We start from the raw sequence: 23,709 nt of genomic DNA on the forward strand, positions 1-23,709 counted from the left end.
CAATCTTAACATTTAAAAATAGATGCTCTATATATCACTCCAATTAAGTAAAATGATGAGCATATACGGACAAAAAGTATAAAGAGGCTTGGGAAAAATAAAGAGCTGCTTATTAGCCGGGCGGAATTCTGGGTGATTTTTCTTTCGTTTCATCCTTTTCACGGTTTCCTATTATAAAATTGTTCAATGAATGGAGGAAACGAAGCCCCACCCAGTTCTCAAACAGTGGCACGTGTTTCTGGGCCATTCTGTGAGGAGCAAAACCTGTGGACTGCACCTTCCTCACCCCGACCCCAGACCCTGCCCTCCGTGGGCGGGGGGTAAGCCAAGGGTTTCCGGGGCTTGGCCACAAAGCAGGGCCCCCGCGGCCCCTCGCGTGGCTGCACCTGAGCAGCTCGCATGTTTTCCGGCCGCCCTGAAAGGGGCTGAACCAAGAGCTGGAGGGGCTGCGCCCAGGCAAGGAACCAGGAGCTGAGACAAGCAGAAATCAAGGGAAGGAGGAGTCTGAGAGGCACCAGGAGGCTGAAAACAGGAGGCGAGCGCAGGGCTGGCAGCCGAGGCCCTCCGTCTCCTGCCCTGCAGGGCAGCACAGCCTCCCGTGGGGGGCGGGGGGCAAAGCACGGGGCTGGGAGTCCCTGCGCTCTGCTGAGCCCTGGCGGGGGCACAAGGCTAAGCAGAGGGAGGGACCCAGAGGTGCTGCCCGGCTGGGCTGGCTGCAGAGGTACACCCTGGGGCGCTGTGGCCAGAGGGGGACGGACACCAGGCCCAGGAGCAAGTGTGGGGACAGGCCCAGCGCAACCCTGCAGAGTGGCTGTGCACGCAAGAGGGTCGGGTCAAGCAAAGCCACAGGGCAGTGCGTGGTCCAGGGTCCCAGTACTCAACATGCGACGCTGTTCGCTGTCCTGGAGGGACCGTCAACTCCATCCCAGCCCAAGTGAAAGGAGGCTAAGATCAGTTCCCAGGGGCTGCCAGCCTGCCCAGCACCCATCCAGAGACTGCCTTTTCGTCTCCACAGCGGTCGTGAAAGTGCGCCGACGCCCTCTGAAGCCCTGAGACTTGATGTACCGACTTGGCATCCTTGGGCACACGGGTCAGATATGAAGTCGAAGTGCCGTTAAAATGCCCAGGAATCCAATCTGAAGATGCGACAAGCAAATGCAGTGAACAAGTAATGGCTGCAGAGAAAGCGATGCCGTTCGGTTGCTCTGCAGGTGCGACTTCCAACAGCGATGAAAACTAATTTGGAAACACAGTGACGACAGCCACCGAGCAGCAGGGTACAAACGCCCTCGCTCCCACTGGCTGAGGCGCGTCGGGAGGCCCGGGAGGCCGGGGGGGCCACTCTATCACCTGAGCATCACTTCACCCAAGGAGACTTCCTGGAATCACACCGACAGCGCGGTGGCAGGCAGAGCCCCACTGCGAGCTGAGCTCTCTTCTGAGCACCCGGTTACGTTAAAAGACCTGCGTTCACGCTCGCTCCCGAGTCTTCCCCACGCGGTACCCTCTGGGCACTCAGGCGTGCAGCGGACCCTGCTCACGGGCTGCCCAGGGAGGGCCGGCCGAGACGACACCTCCACGGCCTCTTGTGAGGGACACTGCAGGAGAAGGGGGCATTTGAGCTAACAGCAAATTACCAGAAGGTACACAAGCCCCAATGTGAGCAAAAATAAAGAGGCAACCTGGCCTTCAAATAAATAAATAAATAAATACATACATACATACTCTTTCTAGAGAAATAAGCTGATTTTTTTTTTTTTTTGGCTTTTTAGGGCCGCATCCGCGGCACATGGAGGTTCCCAGGCTAGGGGTCTAATTGGAGCTGTAGCCGCTGGCCTACACCACAGCCACAGCAACGCCAGATCCTAGCCGCGTCTGTGACCTACACCACAGCTCACGGCAACGCCGGATCCTTCACCCACTGAGCGAGGCCAGGGATCGAACCCACATCCTCATGGTTCCTAGTTGGATTCCTTTCTGCTGTGCCACAACGGAAACTCCTAAGCTGATTTTCAAAAGGCACCACGTGCCTAAAATTTGGTCAAATGGGTCAATATTTAGGCAGTAACTCTGAAAAGGTTATTTCTTAGCCTTTTACCATTACCAATGACACCGAGCCTTGGGAAAACACTGTAACGCTGACATCTGATGTTTAAAAGAGAAGAAAGGAGACCTGATTTTAAAGCCCTGGTACCTCACAGAGGGTTGCCTGTCTGGTCTGCTCCACACACGTGACCGTCCTTCGCTGTCAGGTGTGCAGAGCGCGCTTCCGGCTCTGTGAGTGGAACACACCCTCAGGCGGCTGCCGTTTCCCCGAGGCCCCCAGTCCCTCCGTCTCGATACCCCGCAGGCCCCCGAGTCTACACAAAGCACGCCCTTCTGGAGTGTATGTACACCTGCAAACCTAACTTATACCCATTGTGTTTAACCTACAAGAAAGCAAAACGTTTCTTAGGTTCTCACCTGAGACAATGCATCTAAACCACGGACATGAACTTGAAGGACGAGCAACCTGCACACCATAAAACGCACCCATCTGCGACGGTAAGTGCAGGAGCTGACAAGTGTGTCTCTGCACAGCCCAGCACCACGGCCCCCAGAGACTCTCGCCCCACCCCTGATGGCCGCGCCCCTGCGTTGGGCCTGGCAGGCCCAGGTCCTCTGAGAACGGCCCAGAATCGCAGGTGGGGGACGGCTCTGTGCCCCGCTGCCCTCAGCCAGGGACTCGCTCCTGCTGCACCGACGGCTCGGCCCCTTTGCACTGGTGAGAGGAACATGCCAGGGTCTGCACCACGACCTGACGGGCACCTCTGCTTCCAGGCGCCGACACCGCGAGTGCACAGCGTTCATTGCTGTGGGCTAAGTACACGGAGCCCACCACAGGCTGCGTGCTGTGTGCACACCCAGAGCCACTGCTAAGACGTTTTCAAACGTGGCTGTGCTATGTCCGTCCTCTGGCCAGGAATGAGCATTCCAGTTACTCCACGGTTTGGCCCACACACGCCCACCTTTCACGCATCCATCCACCGTTCATCTCTCTTCTCTGCCAAGCGTCTCCTCCGATCATTTGGCCATTTACTTGAAATTCAGGTTGTCGCTTTAAGATGGAGTTTTGTTTTGTTTTGTTTTTCTTTTTAGGGCTGCACCCAGGGCATATGGAAGTTCCCAGGCTAGGGGTCCCATCGGAGCTACAGCTGCCGGCCTACACCAGAGCCACAGCAACGTGGGATCCGAGCCGTGTCTGCGACCTACACCACAGCTCATGGCAACGCCAGATCCTTAACCCACTGAGCGAGGTCAGGGATGGAACCCGCAACCTCGTGGTTCCTAGTCGGAGTCGTTTCCGCTGCGCCACAACGGGAGCTCCAAGATTGAGTTTTTAAAGTTGTTTACATATTCTGGATACATGTATTGTCCATCTCTTCCACTAGTTTGTGGCTTATTTTATTTTTCCTAACGGTGTCTATTGGTGAACTTTGACATATCAGTTTTAAATGGTTTTTAATGTTCTGCGTTACAAGTAAGAAAGCATGAACATTTTTCTCCTGTTTTCATCTGTACGTCTTATAGCTTAGTCTTTTACATAGAAGATGAGAAATTAATTTTTTAGTTCAGTGTACACTTGGGGCTGGGGTTGTTCTTCCTGAATGAACAGCCAGCTGCTGCAGCAGCACCTGTTGAAAGGACGGGCCCCTCCACCGAACTGTCTGGCACCCCATCCCCATGGACTGGCCACCGTGCGTGTCGATGTCTGCACCCTGAATTCCGCTCCATCCTCAAACCTATACCTGGCTTACTGCAGCTTTAGATCAAACCTTGAAATGAACAATGCACTTCTTCTTTTTCTTTTAGCTTTCTTGCTTTTTCAAGATGCACCCACGGCACATGGAGGTTCCCGAGCTCAGGGTTGGATCTGAGCTGTAGCCGCCGGCCTACGCCACAGCCACAGCCATGCCAGATCCGAGCCACGCCTGCGACCTACACCACAGCTCACGGTAACACCGGATCCTTCACCCACTGAGCGAGGCCAGGGATCGAACCCACATCCTCATGGTTCCTAGTTGGATTCGTTTCTGCTGCGCCACAACGGGAACTGAGAACCATGCACTTCTTTCAAAATTGTTTTGGCTAGGCCCTTTGCATGTCTACACAAATGTTAAAATTGGCTTATCAATATGGAAAAAAGTGTGATTCTGACTGGGACACTGCACTGCCTCCATAGGTGAACTTGAGGAGAATTAACATCTTAACATACTGAGTCTCTTGCTCCAGAAGCACAGTATAACTCCCTGTTTAGTTGGGTCTTCAACTTCTCTCGGCGATGTTTCTGTTTGTTGTTTGTTTTGTGGCTGCACTTGCAGCACATGGAAATTCCCGGGACCAGGGACTGAGCCCGAGCTGCAGCTGCTGCAACGCCGGATCCTTAACCCACTGTGCAGGGCAGGGGATTGAACCCGCACCTCTGCAGCGGCCTAAGCTGCTGCAGGTGGATTCTTTTTCTTTCTTTATGGCCGCACCTGCATCATATGGAAGTTCCTGGGCTAGGGGTCGAACTGGAGCTGCAGCTGCAGGCCACAGCCACAGCCAAGCCAGATCCGAGGCCCATCTGTGAACTTCGCTGTAGCTTACAGCAATGCCGGACTCTTAACCCACGGATCAAGGCCAGGGATCAAACCGACATCCTCACGGACACTACGTCAGGTTCTTCACCCGCTGCGACGCTTTAGAGTTTACGTGGGGTCTGGCACACAATTTGTTCCATCCATCCCAAGTATTTCAGAAGTGTGACGCCATGGCCAATAGCAGTCCTCATTTTAACTTTCGACTTCCAACTGTTCCTCGTTATGTCACAGAAATGAAACTGACTTGAGGGCAGTGGCCTTGTCTCCTGGAAACCTGCTAAAGTGCACTGTAGGTTCCAGTGGCTCTTTGGAGGCGCCTCATGACTTTCTGCATAGACAACCGTGCTGCCTTCTTTGCATTTTCGTCCCTCCTAGCGCCTGTGCCGTGACCTCCAGCACAGCACTGAAAGGGACGGCGCGAGTGGCATCTTGGCCTCGTCTCTAGTCTCTGGGGAGAGCGTCGGGTCCAGCGCCATCGAAAGTACAATGTCAGCGACAGGTTTTTCTTGGATGCCTCTTCGGAGCTTCAGAATGTTCTCTTTTATTTTGCAGTTTGCTGAACCCGTGTGTCATGAACGGGTGCCAAATTCTGTCAAATGATTTTCATGCATCTACTGAAATAATCATATGGGTTTTTCCCTTTGTTCTGCTAATGTAATGAATTACGTTTACCGATTTTTCACAGTTAAACCTTGCCCGCCAGAGACAAACCCTACTTGATCATGACACTTCCTCTTCTCTAAGGTCAGGCTTCACTCGATACTCTTTTGCTAAGATTTTTCACAGCTGTGTTCGTGAGGGGTCTTGGTCTGCAGATTCCTTTTTCCCTTGCAGAGTTTTAACCTGACTTTGATTTCAGGATGAAGTTAGCTTTTGGTTTCTGAAAGAGGTTGCAGAGGGTGGGTATCCCTTCTTTCTCACACGCTGGCAGAATTTATCAGCAGACATCTGGGTGTGGCGTCTCCTTGGCGAGGCAGTGAGCTAGGGAATTCAATTTCTTCATGAGATACAAACTATCCAGATTTTCTTTTCCTTTTTGCCTCACGTTTGGTAATCTGCGTCTTTCTCAAAACTCACCCATTTCACCGAAGACGTAGCATTTAAAATTGGCACAAGGGCCTTCATACTTAAAAGGGTTCCCATAGTATCCTTTTAGTGCCTGTGGGATCTGTCGTGATGCTCTTTCATTTCTGAAACAGGAGATGTATCGTTTTTCTGTTTTTCTTGACCATTCTAGCTAGAGCTTAAAAATGCTTCTGAACTTTTCAGAAACTACCCTCTGCCTCCACAGCTTTGCTGCATTTGGCTGGTGCGTTTTCTACCGTCTTGCTTTCTGCTGTCTTCTTCTTTCTTCTACTGTCTCAGGTTCGGAGGTGGTTCTCTTTTCTGGTCCTAGAGAGAGAGCTGAGACCACAGATCTTGGACTTTTCCAATTAAATCCACACTCACCATCACGACGCCGAGACTCTTTCCGGTGTGGGTACACCCAGGGCAGCAGTTTCACCTGCGGCAGACACCAGATTTCCCAGACCCCAGCGATAAACACCGAGCCGGCGCACTGAGAAAGGCCGTGGCACGCGCCTCGACGCGGGCTTTTCCGAGCATCTCTAGGGCTGCCGATGAAAGAGGCACGTTATTGGCTGCAAGACGGTGCTGGATCTCAGGTGTGCTCGGACGCGGGAGTGTGCACCCACAGACGATGAGCCGTGAAAGATGACCTGCACTGCACACGGTCGTCACAGCCATCTTACCGGGTACGTTTATACTCTGTGTTTAACTACATTCGCTTCGTGTAACTTACACACACAGTGTATGACGCCTCTATATAGAATATTGCATATAAAACTGAAGTGGTGCCAGAGAGAACCCTGGCCTTACTCCCCAGGCACGGGAGGGCATCTCGTCTCTGCACTAAGCACATTTGCTCGAGAGCCCGGGACAGCCTCTATCAAGCAAGTAAGTGCCCGAGGCTCCGCTTAAACACACTGGATGACACCTTCTCACAGGTCTCAACTTCCTCTGAAGAGAAAGAAGAAGAGCCAGACAGAGACACGGGGCACCAGGGGGAAAACCAGGGCCAACAAGGAGGCCAGGCGCCACGCGGGCAGCCCCCAGGGTCAGAGCCGCAGGGACGCGGTTTGAAACCCGGCTCTCCCGTCACAGCCCCGCAGCTCCGCCCCCTCTGAAGGCAGGATGGAAGGCGGGCCGCCCATGCCCGCTCGCGGCCGGACCGGGTTCGGCGACTGCCGGCATTTGAATTTCAGCCGATTAGGGCCGGGCAAGCTGCAGAGAGGAGGCCGAGAGAGGGAGGCCTTCGACTCGAAGGGGAAAAGCCAGGCAGAGGCAAAAGCAGACGCCGGATGCCTTGGGCAGAACGGCCCTGCCTTCCAGGCCCTCCCAGGAGGAGCGGGGGACGAGCGTCCTGGGCCGGGCTGGGAGCTGCTGCTCCGGGAGGCAGGACCGGAGGCCCAGCCAGAGGTGCCCTGGACGCCGAGCCTCGGGGCGGCCTTCCTCCGCAGGACCGCTGGTCTCCGTCTTTCCTTCTGCTTCCTGCGTTCCCGGCTCTGTAAGGCCAACCCTGGATTTTGCTTTCCTTTGTCATCTTCGTGGTGGGATGATACACATGGATCCCTGGGCTGCGTTCGCTGCACCCACAGCACCCAAGCTCGGCTCTCACGGCCGCTCAGTTCTGAGTATTTCATAACTTTTAAAGAGTATTTCCTCTTGGGGTTCCCGTCGTGGCGCAGCGGTTAACGAATCCGACTAGGAACCATGAGGTTGCGGGTTCGATCCCTGGCCTCGCTCAGTGGGTTAAGGATCCGGCGTTGCCGTGAGCTGTGGTGTAGGTCGCAGACACGGCTCGGATCCCACGTTGCTGTAGCTTTGGTGTAGGCCGGTGGCTACAGCTCCGATGGGACCCCTAGCCTGGGAACCTCCATATGCCGCTGGAGCGGCCCTAGAAGAGGCAAAAAGACAAAAAACAAACAAACAAACAAAAAAGTATTTCCTCTTTAAGGACCTTCTTTCGAAGAGTAAGATTTTTAGTTCCCAGACGCTCTTAAAGCGACCTGTTCGTTACTGCGCTCCGCCTCCACCGCACGCTGCTCTGAGAACAGTTCATATGCCGTCGATTCTCCGGGGCTATGAACGCTTCCCTTGCAGCCTGGTACGCACTTCACTTCTGCGAACGGCCCACCCTGCTCAGAAGTGACGTGGGTTCTGTGCTTGCTGAGTGTCTTGTTCTGCTTGCTTCTGTCAGGCCCGAGCTGACCAACCTTGTCAAAATCTGAATGACTGTTTTCACTTTTTATCCACTCGGTCGGTCTCAGCACCCGCCTTCCTGGCTCACCCATTTCTACCCACGTTTCCGTCCGACCTCACCTGGCGTATTTCAAGGCCGTGGTGCTGGACGGACAGAGAGCCGTGGTCGCTGACATGCATCTCTTGATCGCCTGCTCTTTTTACCGTGATAAAACATTTTTCCTTGTCCTTTTCATACTTTTTTAAATCTCAGGTTTTCTTTGACACATATTAAAACTGTCACTCCACCTTTCTTGGGTTCCTGTTCTCTTCTTTCATTTTCTGATTTTCTCTCCTCGTTGGCTGCGCTGCGGCATGTGGAAGTCCCTGGGCCACGGACGGAACCCAAGCTGCTGCAGTGGCAACGCTGAATCCTTAACCTGCTGGGCCACGGAGGAACGCATTCTCTGATTTTCAGCCTTTCAAGTCTTTTTTTTTTTTTTTTTTTTTGTCTTTTTGCCTTTTCTAGGGCCGCTCCCGCAGCATATGGAGGTTCCCAGACTAGGGGTCTAATCCGAGCTGCAGCCGCCGGCCTAGACCACAGCCACAGCAACACGGGATCCGAGCCGGGTCTGTGACCTACACCACAGCTCACGGCAACGCTGGATCGTTAACCCACTGAGCCATGATGGGAACTCCCAGCCTTTCAAGTCTTTTGTTTTATTTATTTATTTGTCTTTTTAGGGCCTTGCCTACGGCATATGGAGGTTCCCAGGCTAGGGGTCGAATCAGAGCTGCAGCTGCCGGCCTGCACCACGGCCACAGCAGGGCGAGCGGCACCAGACACTCACCAGAGGCCGGCCCGAGCCCTGGTGCTCACCTGCTCCACCCCACCCCGGTGGGCCCAGCCACTCCCAGGATGTTTCCGACTCAGTGAGCGGACTGGCCGCGGGCATCATCGATCCTAGGACCGGGCTCAGGGAGGGAGCCGGCAGCCCGTGCCGTTCCATCTGGTTCCGTCTGGTTCTTAGCAGCATAAATCAGGGTTCTGCACGTCAACTTTCTAAGAGAGCTTTGCTACAAGACATTATGATATTCATCTTACTCGAGTGTACGTCAGAGACAGGGACCATGTGAGCACATCGTCTAGTTTGGGGAGAAAAAATATTTTCCTGCGAGTGGGCGCAGGACGAGGTATGACGTGAAGGACTGGAAACTCCCCGAAGCCGTCAGGGCAGCAGGATCGGCGTACATTAGGGCCACGGCGGGAAGGCCTCCGGAGGAGACATGTGAATAAGCCCCAATTACACTTGCCTCCTCGAAGGCCTAAGACGCCACGTGTGACATTCCTACAGAGTAAGTACCTGGTGAGACGAGGCCACTGGCTAACAGGTCTAGACTGCCCGCCTTCAGACGTAAGAAGGCAGTCATCGACTCAGTCTTTGCAAGAAGCAAGCCGACGCAAGGCACAGACTGAGTGGGAGGCAGCAAGCGTGCTCTCCAGCAGGGGTCACATTTGAGAAAAGTCTCCAGAGGATAAACGGTTAAGCCCAGCATCAAACGCCAGCAAGAATTTACGTTTCCAAAGGTACTTCTGACTGCATCTTGGCTGAGTCTTGAGGACAAAATGCACAGCAAATGTCACAGGTGTCACAAAACACAAAGCCGGAGTCCGCGGTGAGACAAGTAGGACGCGGTGCGTGGCCCTGCCACCGGCAGGTGCAGGCCTCCGAGTCCAGCTGCAGGGCAGCTCCTAGATATCCCTCAGTTTAACTGAAAGGAAGCAAACACATTTCTTGACCTCCGTTCAATCCAAAATAACACTTGCCATTTTCACTTACGGACAAAGACTGCAAGCGGCACAGGGCAGCGGGCATCAGTCTATTTTACAGCAGGTCCCACGACAAATTAAAACACTGCCGAGCTCTAACTTCGGGGGCACAAATGTGCCCATAATAAACTGAAAATGGCACCCTGCCACTCGATCCAGTGAGCAGAAGACAGCCTAAGGACACAAGATACTTGGGACTCGCATGCTACATTCATAAGCGAGTAAGGAAATACACGGAGAGTAACGGATTCCTCGCTACAGAACCAGTGAAATTATGAGTTTCTGAATATAAGAAAGACTGGGGCAAAAATGAAACAAAAATCGGACACGGATGTCTCCCAATAACGACTTCGGCATCAAATAAGATTCACACGCACACCTGCCCCACACGCGTTGTGTGCGTGTCACCTAAGGCTGGACTCTGTTTACAAGGCACAGGACACCAGTTGGCAGCTGTGCTGCACACGGGTGCAGTGCTGCTAAATCGTCCTCGTAGTCACGAAGGAACCTTCCTGAACAAGGCCCTTTCCCAGCTCACGCAGGCTCAGGTTCATGCCCAAGAGGTAAGGGCAGCAGTCGTCCGCAGCTAAAAGCCTGGTTCCATTCTCGAAACGAGGGGGTGACAAACTATGGTCCCCAGGCCAACTCTGGCCCACAGCTTGTTTCAGAAATAAAGTTTTACTGGAACACAGCCACACTCACTTGTTCCCATACTGGCTATGGCTCTTTCATGCTATGACAGCAGAGCTGGGACCCTCTGGCTCGCAAAGCCTGAACTATTTCCTACCTGGTCCTGCACAGAAAGTCCATGGACCCCCTTCGCGCTACTCTGAGCTTCCCTGCCCTTATGTACCTGAATCCTAAATCCTGAAGCCCTAGACTTGGTTAAATAAGACCGAACATCGCACAGTGAAACATCATGTAATCACTGCAAATGATGTTTGCTCCGAGTTTCCAGTGGCCAAGGATAAATAAGTGCGCTAGGTTAAGGTTTAAGCATGCAAAATTATAAATTCAGTCTAATTACATCCAAGCCAAAGTGTACACACACAGGAAAAAAGATGGACTTTTTAAGCCAAAAATTAACACTAATTGTGGCTAGGAGGGTAAAATCTTGGACTTTTTTCTTCTTCTTACTAAAGCAAATTTTCTAATTTTTAACTGTAAAATATTAAGCAGATTTTTAATGGGGACAAAAACACCTTTAACCAAAAAAGGTAAGTATTACTGACAAACTCTCCTGGCTGAGGGCCGCCCCTCCCCCGCCCCTCCGCAGGCAGGGATTGCTCTGTCCCTTGGGGCCGTGGGGACTCCCCTGCCTGGCAGAAAGCGCCCATTTACATAGGGAACCTTCAGGCTGCGTCTTGTCTCCTCAATGAGATGGAGAATTTCTGGGGCAAGTGCTCTGCGCAGGTTTCAAGGACACGGGTGGTATTTAGGAATCACTTCTTGGGCCCCAAGTAAAATGAACAACTCCCTGCGTCACCTCGACAGACAGCTTCCTGAGGTCGGGTTAAACGGCACCGCAAACCTGTTCTGACCGCCGGCGCGGAGGAGAGAGTCCGAAGAGAAACTCGCTTACAAGTGAAGGAACAGAAAGACCGACAGTCACGGCAGGGCAGCCAGTCTGGCCCCTCTTTCTCCAGCCCCGGACATGGGTCCGAGTGGCCTCTGCCGGGCCCCCTCCTCCGTCCCCGAGGGACCTTCTGTCCCCGTCTCCCCTCCTGCTGCCTCCCAGCTCCTCAGTGTCACCTCCCAGCATGCCCGCTCAGGCTGCGGCCCCTGTCCCACCAGGAGTCCCATCCAGGTGTCCTGGGTTTCAAACGCGCACAGCAGCCCCCCGCCTCCCGCCACTGCTGCCAGCACCTCCCGTCACCTCCGTCACACGCTCCGTGCTTGGTCACAGTCCTGCCTCACATGACATCCAGCTCAGCTGTCTTCCGTCTGTAGGCCGTGCCCCTGGGACCCTGTCGGCCACCCTCTCCTCCAGCTCCTGAGGGATCAGCTGCGCTAGCAGAGGCCTCTCCCTGGGGGTGACCCACCGCCAGGTCTGGGGGGCTGGGGTGAAGGGGGAACGCCCCTGCCAGGGTCAGCACGATGCGGTCACAGAGGCAACGCTGCAAGTCCAAGTTCTTATCCCACCCGCAGCTCGGGGCCACCGCAGGCCACCGCGCCCCAGAGGCCTGGCTTGTCTCTGCACGTCCGCCAGGACCGTGGGGAAGGAGCGGGGCTGCAGGTCCGCGCGGCAGGACCGCCTGGCGGGGCGCCGAGGCAGGCGCCCGGAGCCCAGGGAACCCACACGGCCGCGCCGCAGAGCCAGTGTCTCCCAGCCGAGGACGAGACACACGTGGAGGTTTCCAGCAAAACACGAAATGGAAAAGCAGGTATTAAAAGAGAGGCAACTGGCGAGAGGAAAGGCTGGGTGTGGAGCAGGAAGCCCCGGGTGCCGCTGCGTGTCCTGCCGGGCCGGGGTCTCGGAAGGGCCCACGTGTTTCCTCCGTCACACTCGCCAGAGCGCGGAACTTCCCAAAAGAGCGGTGGTGGGAAAAACTCGTGACTTTTTTTTTTTTACTGCTAAGAATAAGTTGAAAGATCCTGCTTTACTCCAGCAAGGACTTAAGCGACTAAGGAAGGCTTTTCGTTGTTCAAGAGAAATCCCACTCTCCAGCCTGGCCAACCCTGGGGCCGTCCAGCGACACGGCCGCGGTCAGCGAAGGTGCTGAGAGGGGTCCCTGGGACCCACACGCAGGTCCAACCGGGGTGCCGCCGCCGGGGCCCCAAGAGGAAAGCCCCTGGTCCCGGCCCGAGCCTGGGGGACCACTCACCAGCGCAGGGCGATTTTGATGGGGGTGGTGAGGCACGAGGTGAACAGGTCGGCCGGGAGGTCAGGGATCATGGGCAGGAGCTCGTGGGCCTCGCAGGCTGCCAGCTGAATGCAGTTCTTCATGGACGGGGGCAAGGGCATCTGGGCCAGTGGGTGGTTGGGGTTGATAGCGGCCACCTGCAGGGACAGGAAGGGAGAGGGCGGCTTAGCAATTGGCACAACCAGAGAGCAAGCCCGAGACGGGATGCGAAGGCAGGACCCGGCCCCGGGCTGGAAGCTGGGGCTCCAGCCGCCGAAGGCTCTCCCGGGACGAGCGCCCGCTCTCAGGACGAGGTCCCTCGGACACCCTCGCGGCCAGTCTCTGGCCAGTGTTCTCCACAGTTTTCCCGCGTGACTCTCGGACTACACAGCGTCTAGAGGCATTTCCCTCCCTGCCTCTGGTGGCGTCCTTAACCTGGCATGACCCTGCTGTGGTGTGTGTCTGGGGACACAGACACATGCTGCAGGACGTGGACACGGGCGCCACCGAAATGCTGGCGGCCCATCGGAGCCTGAGCAGCCTGCAGGCCCATCGCGGGAGGAAGAGCCAGCCACGGACGCAGCGGGCTGGGCGCCCAGGGTGGCTCATGGTAATTTTGTTTCTCCTATGCGTCTCTCATTTCCGACTAGGAACCATGAGGTTTGGGGTTTGATCCCTGGCCTCGCTCAGTGGGTTAAGGACCGGGCGTTGCCGGGAGCTGTGGTGTCGGTCACAGACACGGCTCGGATCCCTCGTTGCTGTGGCTCTGGTGTAGGCTGGCAACGACAGGTCCGATTCTACCCCTCGTCTAGGAACCTCCATATGCCACGGGTGTGGCCCTGAAAAGAAAGAAGAAAAATAAAACAAGTGTCAATCTCTTGAAAAAAAACAAAACAAAACAAAAAAAAAACAGGGCAAAGCATTCAAAAGTTAACGAAAAAAATCTCAGGACTTTCAGATACAAGCCTTCACCAAGGTCATGGTACGGGAGGTGGGTCCTGACCCGAGAGCCGTTTTTCCATCCCATCTGGCCCCTCCTGGGTCCACGCCACGCACTGCGCCACTAACACAAGTGGACTGCGGGGTTCTTTCCGAAGAGCAGCCTCCGGGGCGCTGCGTGAGCTGCACAGACACAAAGCTGCGCACTCACAAACCCCCAACGCGGCACACGCCAGGCCACGCCGTCGTCAGCGCTCCTGACGCGACCTTGTCCTGGCTCTCAAATAAACACTGTCCTTCCACTAAGAACCCAGAGCCCACGGCAGGGAGGGAAACCCGGGTACAAATCAAATGGGGGTGCACTCAAGGATCAACACCAGGGAAACTGTAATGAGCCCTGTGATTTCTAGAGGCATTTTTTCCCTGTGGTAAAATACATGTAATGTGAGCCGGCCGCCTTCGCCGTTCAATTTGTCTGGTCCGGGGCATCAGGCGCCTTCACACGGCGCAGCTGTCGCCAGAGTGGGCTTTCAGAGCACAGAGAAAGGGAAGACAGAACCACGTTAATCCTCTCCCCGGCTCCCGCTTCGCGAGCTAAAATAGCACGGCGGCGCGGCAGCCTGCCCCGCACAGGAACTGCGTTTCCAGGTCTGCGGTGACAGCCGCGAGGAAGGATGACGGCCTGGCCGCCGGCGGCCCGCGGCGCAGGGGTCCTGAGTCACCGGCGGGGGAGCGCGGAGGCGGCAGATGTGTCAGAGGCAGCCGGGGAGCCGCTCCCTCGCGGGAAGCAGCCAGGCTCCGAGGGAGGCCGGGACCCCGGGGAGCGGGCAGGGCCAAGCCCCGGAGAGTGAAAGGAGCCTTCTCAGGAGCAGCACTGCCGCTGGCCCGGGCCTGGCAGGGACCGAGACGGGGCAGGAGGGCACAGCCGTCTACCGACACCCGGACGCGACACTGTCAAGTGCTCGTGTGGGTGACGGGTTACGACTTCTCTGCTTAAGATCTGCTTCCACCGTAAATTTACTTCCCGAGAACCGAACAGCAGGTCCTCCGGCCACGGCCCCCAGACGCTGCAGGCCCCCATGGGGGGGCAGGTTCAAGGGGACGGTCCCTGGGTGTCAGGTCACTGCCCTTCCTTTGCGGGGCTGTCAGGCAGCGAGACCACAGGTGCGCTGTGCCAGGCCTGCCTTGGGCTGCCCTCCAGGTCCGCCAGCATTGGGTTAGGGTTGGGGGAAGGGCCTGGGGCACAGAAGGGACAAAGGGGACAGGGAGACGCAGAAACGTCTTTATCCCAAATAAGTCTCCTAGAGCCCAAATTTCCCAATTCAAAACGGTCGCTGATAGAAGACTCGAACTCCTAAACCCGCCCCTGCAGGTGCTGCTGGGCCGAGGAGCGGAAAGCACTCCGTGCGGCTGCAGAGGATCTGAAGTGGGGAACACAGTCCCTCGCACTCACGTGGGACTCTTGTCACACAGGGCACCCAGAAGGCAGGTGACAGCTCTGCGCTGGGGTTAATTAGCATCAGAAACATTTCTTAAAAATAACATTAAGACAAAGGATTCCAGCAGTTCATTCTCTAAGCTGCTAACGTGGGAATAAAACCAACCCAAATTCTTTTAACGGATGAGCTCTTTCCCATGCGCTGCTGTTTCGTTTTTAATCTAAGATTCTGGCCTTGTGATTGAAATTGTCTTTGCAAACAGCCTGCGTGTAACTACTGGTGACTCACAGAGCTTTACAGAGGCCCCGGCGCAGCAGGGGGCAGGTCCAGCAGGGAGCAGCACCCACCCCAGAGGGCACACGCAGACGCCTGTTACCCGAAGGGGCTTCTCCTGGGAGCCTAGAGGCTGAACGCCAGGGAAACTCTGATCTTTGAAAGCTCACTAGGGGAGTTCCCGGGCAGCTCAGTTGATTATGAAGCTAGTGGGGTCACTGCAGTGGGAATAAAACCATGCCTGGCCTGGGAACCTCTGCATGCTGCAGGAAAGGAAAAAAAAAATTTAATTAAAAAAAATAAAAGCTCACTAGAGCTTTCTGGAGGATTGGGAAAGATCCAGAAAAACTTCAGACGTGATACACAGCAACCAGATCCAAGAAAGACATCTGCTTCCTCTTCCACACGTGCGGAAAACCAGCGTTCGCACCGCGAGCTCCCAGGAAGGCCGGCCAGCAGCTCCCACAGGGCCCCCGGAGCACCCGCTCCAGAAGCACCGCGTGCGGGTGGGGCCGGGGGAGGGCGCCTGCACCTCGCTTTTTCTAAATAAAACTCTGACATCGAGCTGCTTCTTTTCTCTGTACACATGGAAGAGACATCTTGATAAAGAGAGGAAGGCCCTGATAACTTCAGGAGGCTTTAACAAGTGGCGTTCTGAAAATAACATCTACCTGGTAACAATTCCAGTTCCAGCTTACGGCAATTTGTATTCTCCACTCAACACCACCCACTTACAACGGACATTTTTGCCAAGTTCAGAGACTGAGATCTGGAAGCAATCGGGTATTGCTAACCCAGCTCATTTCCCAGATACTAATGGGTCATCTGTCATGCGACAGATGCTGAGCGAAAAACAGCAGATATCAAGTGGAAGCAGTAATTGGGGGAGGGGTTCTTTCTTTTTTTTCTTTTTTTTTGGTCTTGCCCCGTGGCATGCAGAAGTTCCCGTGCCAGGGATCAAACCTGCGTCCCAACAGAGCCACAGCAGCAATAACTCGGATCCTTAACCTGCTGAGCCTCCAGGGACGCTGGTGATTTTTAAATATGTAATTTATATATTCTGTATATATCAAATATTACATAGCAACTTAAAAACAAGTGGCACCTATTGCTGGGAAGTATGAAATCCAGGCCAAGAGAACAGCAGGAGGTGCCTTTGTTGGAGGAAGACGTTTAATGATAGAGAACCCCCAGCGGTGCCCCCACAGGACAGCCAGAGAGCTGGCCTCACGCAGCAGTCTGTGACAATTACGCTCAGTCACCTCCGTGGACCGTTCCCTGTTCTAAAGCCACATAATCGCTGGCAACTGAACAATGTCTAAAATGCTCCAGAACCACTCTAGAGCTCAGTGAAGACGCGGAAGGAAACGTTATAACACAGTTCTGCTCCCCGATTACTGTTCACCAGCAGTGAAAGGAACAGACGCTCAGAAACCCTGCGATCCTTCACAGCAGGAGAGAACTTCCATCTGGGGGCGACTGTGAGTAACGCTGCCGTGAACCTGTGCACACGTTTGGGGTGGACACTGTTTCAGGTCTCCTGGGCATCAACCTGGCAGTGGAGCTCAAGGTGGACACCCGAGGCGCCGCCAGACTGCTTTCCGGGCGCCTCACACGCCCGCCCACCGCGTGTGAGCGATGGTCGCATTCCTCCCCATCCCGGCCGGACTTGTCATCACCCCGGCGGCTGCCATCCTAGCGGATGTGGGTGGGCTCACTGCAGGTGTGATCTGTGTCCCTCGTGACTGATGGTGTCCTTTTCCTGCCTTACTGTGTGGCCAGAACTCCTGGCACGACGCGGAGTAAGAATGCGGAGAACGCACATCCTTGCCCTGCTCCCCACCTTGGCGGGAAAACGTGAACGTTACCCTTGAGCATGACTGCTGACAACTGTAGGTTTACAGGTGCCCTTTATCAAGCGGAAGAAGCCCCTCTACCCTTTGTTTCCTAAGGGTTGGTTTGATTGATTATTTGATTGATTGTCTTTTTACGGCCGCACCTGCAGCATATGAAGGTTCCCAGGCTAGGGGTCGAATCAGAGCTACAGCTGCCGGCCTCCACCACAGCTCAGCAACACCACACCCGAGCCGCCTCTGCGACCTACACCACAGCTCTCGGCAACGCCGGATCCTCAACCCCCTGAGCGGGGCCGGGGATGGAACCTGCATCATCATGGATACTAGTCAGGTTTGTTGTCGCTGAGCCACGGCGGGACTCCCACTTAATTCCCTTTTTTTTTTGGTCTTTCTTAGGGCTGCACCCACAGCATATGGAGGTTCCCAGACTAGGGGTCAAACCAGAGCTGTAGCCGCCAGCCTACGCCAGAGCCACAGCAACGCGGGATCCGAGCCGTGTCTGCAACCTACACCACAGCTCATGGCAAGACTGGATCCTTAACCCACTGAGTGAGGTCAGGGATCGAACCCTTGACTTCATGGTTCCTAGTTGGATTCGTTAACCACTGAGTCATGACGGGAACTCCCCACATATTTACTTTTAATTCGTGAAAGAATGTTGAATTTTGTTAAAAACTCTTTCTGGTGTCGACGGATACGATTCCATGACTCTCTTCTTCGTCAGTTTGATGAATGACGTGACTCTCTTTCTGGATTTGCTACAGCTGATGTGCTATTATTTCGTTGAGGACTTTTGACTCTAAATTGGTGACAGAGGTCGACAGCTTTTTGCTTTGTAAGGTAGATCCACTTTGGCGTCAGGATGATAATGACCTCATAAAGTGAAATGGGGAGTATTTCCTCCCTGTTCTTTCCTGGAAGAGACTGTGGAAAATTGGTATTCTTTAGCTATCTGGTAGAATTCTCTAGCGAAACTGTCTGGGCCTGGAGATTCCCTTTCCAGGAACTTTAAAATAGTAAATTCATTTTCCCAATCCTCATATTACCTGTTTCGTTTTGGGTAGATTGGGTGGTTTGTGGTTTTAGAGGAACTGGTCCGTTTCTTTGAAGTTGTCAAATTCATGAACGCAAAGTCGTCCCTCACTTTATTCCCTCACTAGTATTTCAACGGCTATAGAATCTGGAATCTTCTTTTTCTCTTTTTTAGGGCCACACCTGTGGGTCATGGGCGTTCCCAGGCTAGGGGGCTAGTGGTCAAGACAGAGCTGCAGCTGCTGGTCAACGCCGCAGCCACAGCCGCGCGGGATCCAGGCTGCGTCTGTGACCGACTCCACAGCTCATGACAACGCCGGATCCCCAGGCCGCTGATGGAGGCCAGGGATCGAGCCCACGTCCTCAGGGACACCAGTCGGGTTTGCAGCTGCTGAGCCACGAGGGAACCCTGAATGGCCTCTCTTTTCTATGTTTGTTAGTAGTCCTGCTACAGCCTTACCTACTTCTCTGATTGTTTCTGAGAATCAGCGTCCTCTTTCATGGATTTTTCTCCGCTCCTTTCTGCTTTCAGTTTCTACAGCTCCTGTTCTGATCATCGCCGTTCTCTCCCGTCTGGCTGCTTGGGGGTTCTGCTGCCCTCCTCTTCCGGTTTCCCGAGGCAGTGGTACAAGGAAGCGGGGCCTTGGGGAGGGATGAACTGTGCGGGTGAAGGCCCCTGAATGGGATCAGGGCCCTTCTCAAAGCAGCCCGGGGAGCGCCCACTGTGGTCCCGGGAGAGCTGGGACGGGGGGTTGATCCCAGGCCCAGCACAGTGGGTTAAGGATCTGGCTTTGCCACAGCTGCGGCTTAGTTGGCAGCGGCGGCGGCTCGGAACTGATCCCTGGCCCGGGCGTAAGCAAATACAGCGGCCTGAGAGCTCCCTGACCCCTTCCACCGCGCGAGGACGCAGGGAGGAGGCCGGCCCTGAACTAGGAAGAGGCCCTCACCCACCCAGGCTGCGCTGTGATCCCGGCTGTCCGGCCTCCAGAGCGTAAGGCACACATCTCCTGTTTCGCAGCCTCCCGGTCCGCGGGGTTTTGTCTCCGTGGCGCAAATGGACTGAGACAGACAGGAGCCCGGATCCTTAATTTGATGCCCTCGCCGTTTTCCAGCAGAAGGACCAGTGTTCTAAGCGTCCCTCTCGAGTCTTTAGCTGCACCTCATCAACACTGACGTGCTGTACGTTCCCTCTCATTCACTTAATCCATTTCCTTTCCTTTCCCGTGAGGCCTCTCACCCACCGGTTACGTGGCTGTTTGTCTGAAGTTTCCCCTGCTGTCTACCACGGACGTCTCGTTGATTCCACTGCGGTCAAAGAGCATAACGGTGTGATTTCCATTATTACTACTCATTACTTCCCACAGTTGTGACTTCGACCATTATTATGTTATTACTTCCCAACACGCTTGTGACTGGGATTACCTGACAATGCTGAGGTTCCCTGCTTTAGTACCCAACGGGCGGGGCATGGACACTGGCGTGTTTCGCGGCTGCGGCTGCGGCTGCGGCCTTCCGCAGTGGCCATCAGATCCCTCTAACTGACACCCAGCAGAGAGAACTGTTTCACCCTCTCGGAAGACAGCTTCGTCCTCCGTCTCCGCCTGGCCGTCCCCCTGGCATGCTGCGGAAGCCTTGCTCTCCCGGGGTGAGAGGGACCCTGAGGACACACGCCTCCTCCTTGCATCTGACCTTAGTGTTAAGAAAAGCCACCGGCCCTCGTGCCCCGCCTCTCAAGTGGGCTGGTGCCGTCCCACCTGCCCTTCTCCCCGAGCCTGGCTCTCTGGCCCCCCACTTTAGCGCAGCCGTTTCTCTCGTGGCCGTCAGAAGCACCACGGCCTGTGACAGGGACCGTTTTTGAGAGCATATCGGGCCGTTACGCGATGGCCTCCAGCGGATGGAGCAGAGGTCCCCCCGGGCTGGCAGGCCGAGGAGCTGCCGTACCCGCGCCACCGCCCACGCTCTTGGCCCTCACGTGCGGTCCGGGAGAGTAAGCAGTGTTCTGAGACAGACGAGATCTGAAGAAAGGGTTAAACTCTAAGAGCTCAGATAAGCTCCAAGCGATGAGGGCTGCAAACGGTACACCATACTCATGGATTTGGTTAATAATTGTCTTGCTTGTCTTTAAATTCTGGACGACTCATATTCAGTGAATCACAGCCACGTCTAAGGAGGGAAATTAAAGGCAGTTTACTCACTTGTCTATCTGTTTATCAGACCAAACCTACAAATGTTGCCTGGGCAGCGGGGCTTCCTAAGAGGCGTCCTCAGCAGCTTCGCACAACAGACTTAAACACAGCTGATGAGAGCAAGAGAGGAGATGCTGCCAGATGAGACGCGAGTGTCAGATTAACTGCAAAACCTGTTGTATCCGGTCAGCTGAGAAAGACCTCAGGCTCAGGGAAGTGTTTGTGAAAAAAGAGAATTTGGGTCACACCCCGAACGCTGACTGTATGGATCACACACTCTGCGCGTCGGGGGGTGTCATCAAATGCCACCCCCGGGGAGGGTTCCTGAATTGTTTCTGCAGACAAGTCACCCTTCTGTCACCCAAAGCCTTCAAATGCCAGGACCAGGAGCTGTGAAAGGTGCCAAGAGGAAAGGGCTCACCTTCCCACGCAAACGGCAGGAGGGAGGGTGCCAGTGGCCGAGGCTGGAGACAGCGTGGGTGGTTCCAGCGCACGAGCTAACCTGAAGCACCTGCAGCCAGCAGGCATCGCACAGGCAACAGGTGGCAGGTAGTGTCCATTGGCGGAGGTCACCGAAGCTCTGGCATCCCGACACTGCCCTTCCACCTGGCACGGCCTCCCCTGTCCCAGCTCTCACGGGCACCAGGGGCCCCCACCTCCTGGAGGCAGCGTTCCTCGCCAGCGCCCCTCCGTGGCCTTCGCACTTTCTGGCGAGCACCCCAGGCCGTGGCGCGCCCGCACCAGCCTCCCGCTCCCAGGGCGAGGTTTCTGCTGCTTTTGTTTATAGACGGGCCCCCACCTACTCTCCCGTATATGCTGGAACTGGCAGCATTTCTTCTTAAATCACAAATGTGAGTGTGTGGTGGGCAGAGCGTCAGCTACATTATCAGTTTCTTGCCAAAATTTGAGTTTTTATGGCTTGCTATACATAAAGTAAAAGTTTACAGAGGGGTGAACTTGACCTGCCTTTATTAAAAAGAGGGCACGACACTGACGGAGTGTGTGTAGCAAAGCCGGGGGTGGGGGTGGGGGCAGGCGGGAGGGTGGGGTCACCTGAAGACCCGCCCTCCAGACAGCTCTGCTCCCTAAGGGCTCCTGCAACTACCCACAGCCACGCCCTCCGGTGAAGCACTGGGCGAGTTCCCTGAAGAGGGTCGCAGATGCCTCTGGGGAAAACGGGGGTGCCCGGGGGGCCACGGCTCCCAGGAAGAGAACGGTCCCTGCACTGTGGCCCAGGGCACCTAGTCCAGCCAGTTCCCACCTGCCTTCCCTCCAGCGACAATTCCCACCCACCCACGCACAGCAACACCCCACCCCCCACCCGCCAACCCCAGCAGGTGGTAGGTAGTTCCTGGGCCAGGGATCAAACCCGCACCACAGCTGTGACCAGAGCCACAGCAGCGACGCCAGAGCCTCAAGTCACCGAGCCACAGGAAACGCTGCTTTTCATTCTTAGGAGAGGTGACAAAGAATCACCCTGTCTTCCTCATAAAGGAGAAGAATTCAAATAAACCACGAGAGACAAGGTTATCCTGGAGGAAACGGAGAGAACCTGGAAAAGTGACCATCTTAGAAGAACCCCACAAATTCATGTCATTTAAAAATTAAAGGAGAAAATTACTAAGGTTATCATATAACAGACTTGCCATTTCTCTGCTATTTACCGATGATAACAAGTTGCAGAAGAGAAAGAAGGGAGACGGGAAGAAAACGATACCGTGAAAGCCAGACAGGGACACGCCGGCGCTCCCTGCAGCGTCAGCCCCGTGGAGCCTGTTCTGGGCGTGAACACCCGGCAGCAGGGCCACGGAGAACGTTCGCAAAGGCGCACACACACTCTGTGTAGCAGCGGCGATCGCGACGCGCACCTCTCCGCAGGGAACCCGAGGACCAACCCGTGGTCATGCGAGGCACAGCCAGGCTTCACCACCGCAGACGTAACCTGGCCCAGGCAGCTGACTCCCAGCCGAGTTCCCTGCAGGTCCGCCCGCGCCGTCTACCACCACTTCAACATCCGAATCCTCCAGGCCGATGGGGCGCACACTTAATATTCTCTGAAGACACGTGAAGATTCTGATGCCCGACGTTTAAACAGCTGACTCCGGCGTCCCCCCTGTGGCTCGGAGGTAACGAACCTGACTCGTATCAGTATCCATGAGGATGCAGGTTCGATCCCTGGCCTCACGCAGTGGGTTAAGGATCTGGTGTTGCCACGAGCTGTGGTTTAGGTCGCAGATGCGGCTTGGATCCTGCGTTGCTGTGGCTGTGGTGCAGGCCAGCAGCTACAGCTCTGATTGGACCCCTAGCCTGAGAACCTCCATGTGCCAAGGATGTGGCCCTGAAAGGATCATTGAATCACAGCGATGAATACATGAAGCTGACGTGTCATACATCAGCTCAAACACAGGACTCCGAGGTCACTGTGGGTTCGGGACGCTGCAGACCAAGCTTGCTTCTCGCCATGAAAGTAAGTGTCCACCGGACGCGGTGCTGAGCTGCCGGATGGAACTGCCACGGGGAGCCAGCAGGAGTGGCCACACAAGGGGGTCTAGGGAGCGTCACCATAAGACACCAGCCGCTCGGAGAAAGCCTCGCCCTGCGCGAACAGAAGGAGAGCACGGAAGGCTGCCCCTGGGGCAACGGCCTGAATGTCCTTAGAAGACGCTCCCCAGAGCGTGCCCACACGGTCATCGTGGTCCCGAGAGACTCGGCTTCCGTCCCACACCAGCAAGGGCGGCCACGTGCAGACCAAGCCTGCGGGGACACGGATCAGCCGACGGCCTCCGGGAAGGAGAGGCACGCTGGGCCTCCACCAGACACCAGAGCAGCGTCCCGCCTCCACAGAGGGACGGCCTGGGCGGCCCCCGCGGTTCGCTGCGTGCTCGGTGAAGGGGGCACGTGTCCCTGCGTGGGAAATGCCCTCTGGAAGCAGGGCTGAGCACTGAGGCTTATCGAGACCATTTCAACAAGATCTACTTAAGATCTAGTTTCCCCTTCTAGTTACAAAGATTTCATAGCCGAGATACACACTGTCGCGAAGTCTGAATTCTCTTTTTCTCTTTCTCTTCCAACACACATACTATGTCCTGCGGCTATAAGCACCCTTCTCTGGCTTTTGTCGGGGTGGAGGTGGCTGGGCCCCAGGTTCTTGGTCACGGCTACAATAAGGCCACTGGGCAGATTTGCAAGTACAGCTTCTCTACTATCGCAAGAAGCAAGGCTGACATTGTTTAGTGAGAACAGCCTGAAATTCCACACCCAAACTGTCCACAAGAGTGGACAGAACAAAGTCCACGGCACCTGGGCCCAGCACGCAACCCCACCCCACCCTGCTCCCCAACCCTGGGGGAGGGAGGGCGCGTGACCCGGCTCTAGCCGGCGAGGGGCGAGGGAAGGCTGCACCTGCGTCCTGACGAGAGGGACGCGTGGGGTGGCTCGCCCCCCCCCC

The 23,709-nt window shown here is 55.4% G+C and overlaps 1 protein-coding gene across 8 annotated transcripts in view; it reads right to left on the bottom strand.

Moving 5' to 3' along the window:
• RPTOR (regulatory associated protein of MTOR complex 1) overlaps positions 1 to 23,709 on the bottom strand; it is a 282,724-nt gene that overhangs the window by 116,636 nt on the left and 142,379 nt on the right. For all 8 annotated transcript variants that reach the window (XM_021066495.1, XM_021066493.1, XM_021066492.1 and 5 more), the window contains one exon: positions 12,519 to 12,694. In XM_021066495.1, coding sequence (XP_020922154.1) covers positions 12,519 to 12,694 — 176 coding nt within the window. The remainder of the gene's footprint in view (positions 1 to 12,518; positions 12,695 to 23,709) is intronic.

This window comes from Sus scrofa, chromosome 12 (genome assembly GCF_000003025.6).
Source record: "Sus scrofa isolate TJ Tabasco breed Duroc chromosome 12, Sscrofa11.1, whole genome shotgun sequence".
NCBI classification, from domain to species: Eukaryota; Metazoa; Chordata; class Mammalia; order Artiodactyla; family Suidae; genus Sus; species Sus scrofa.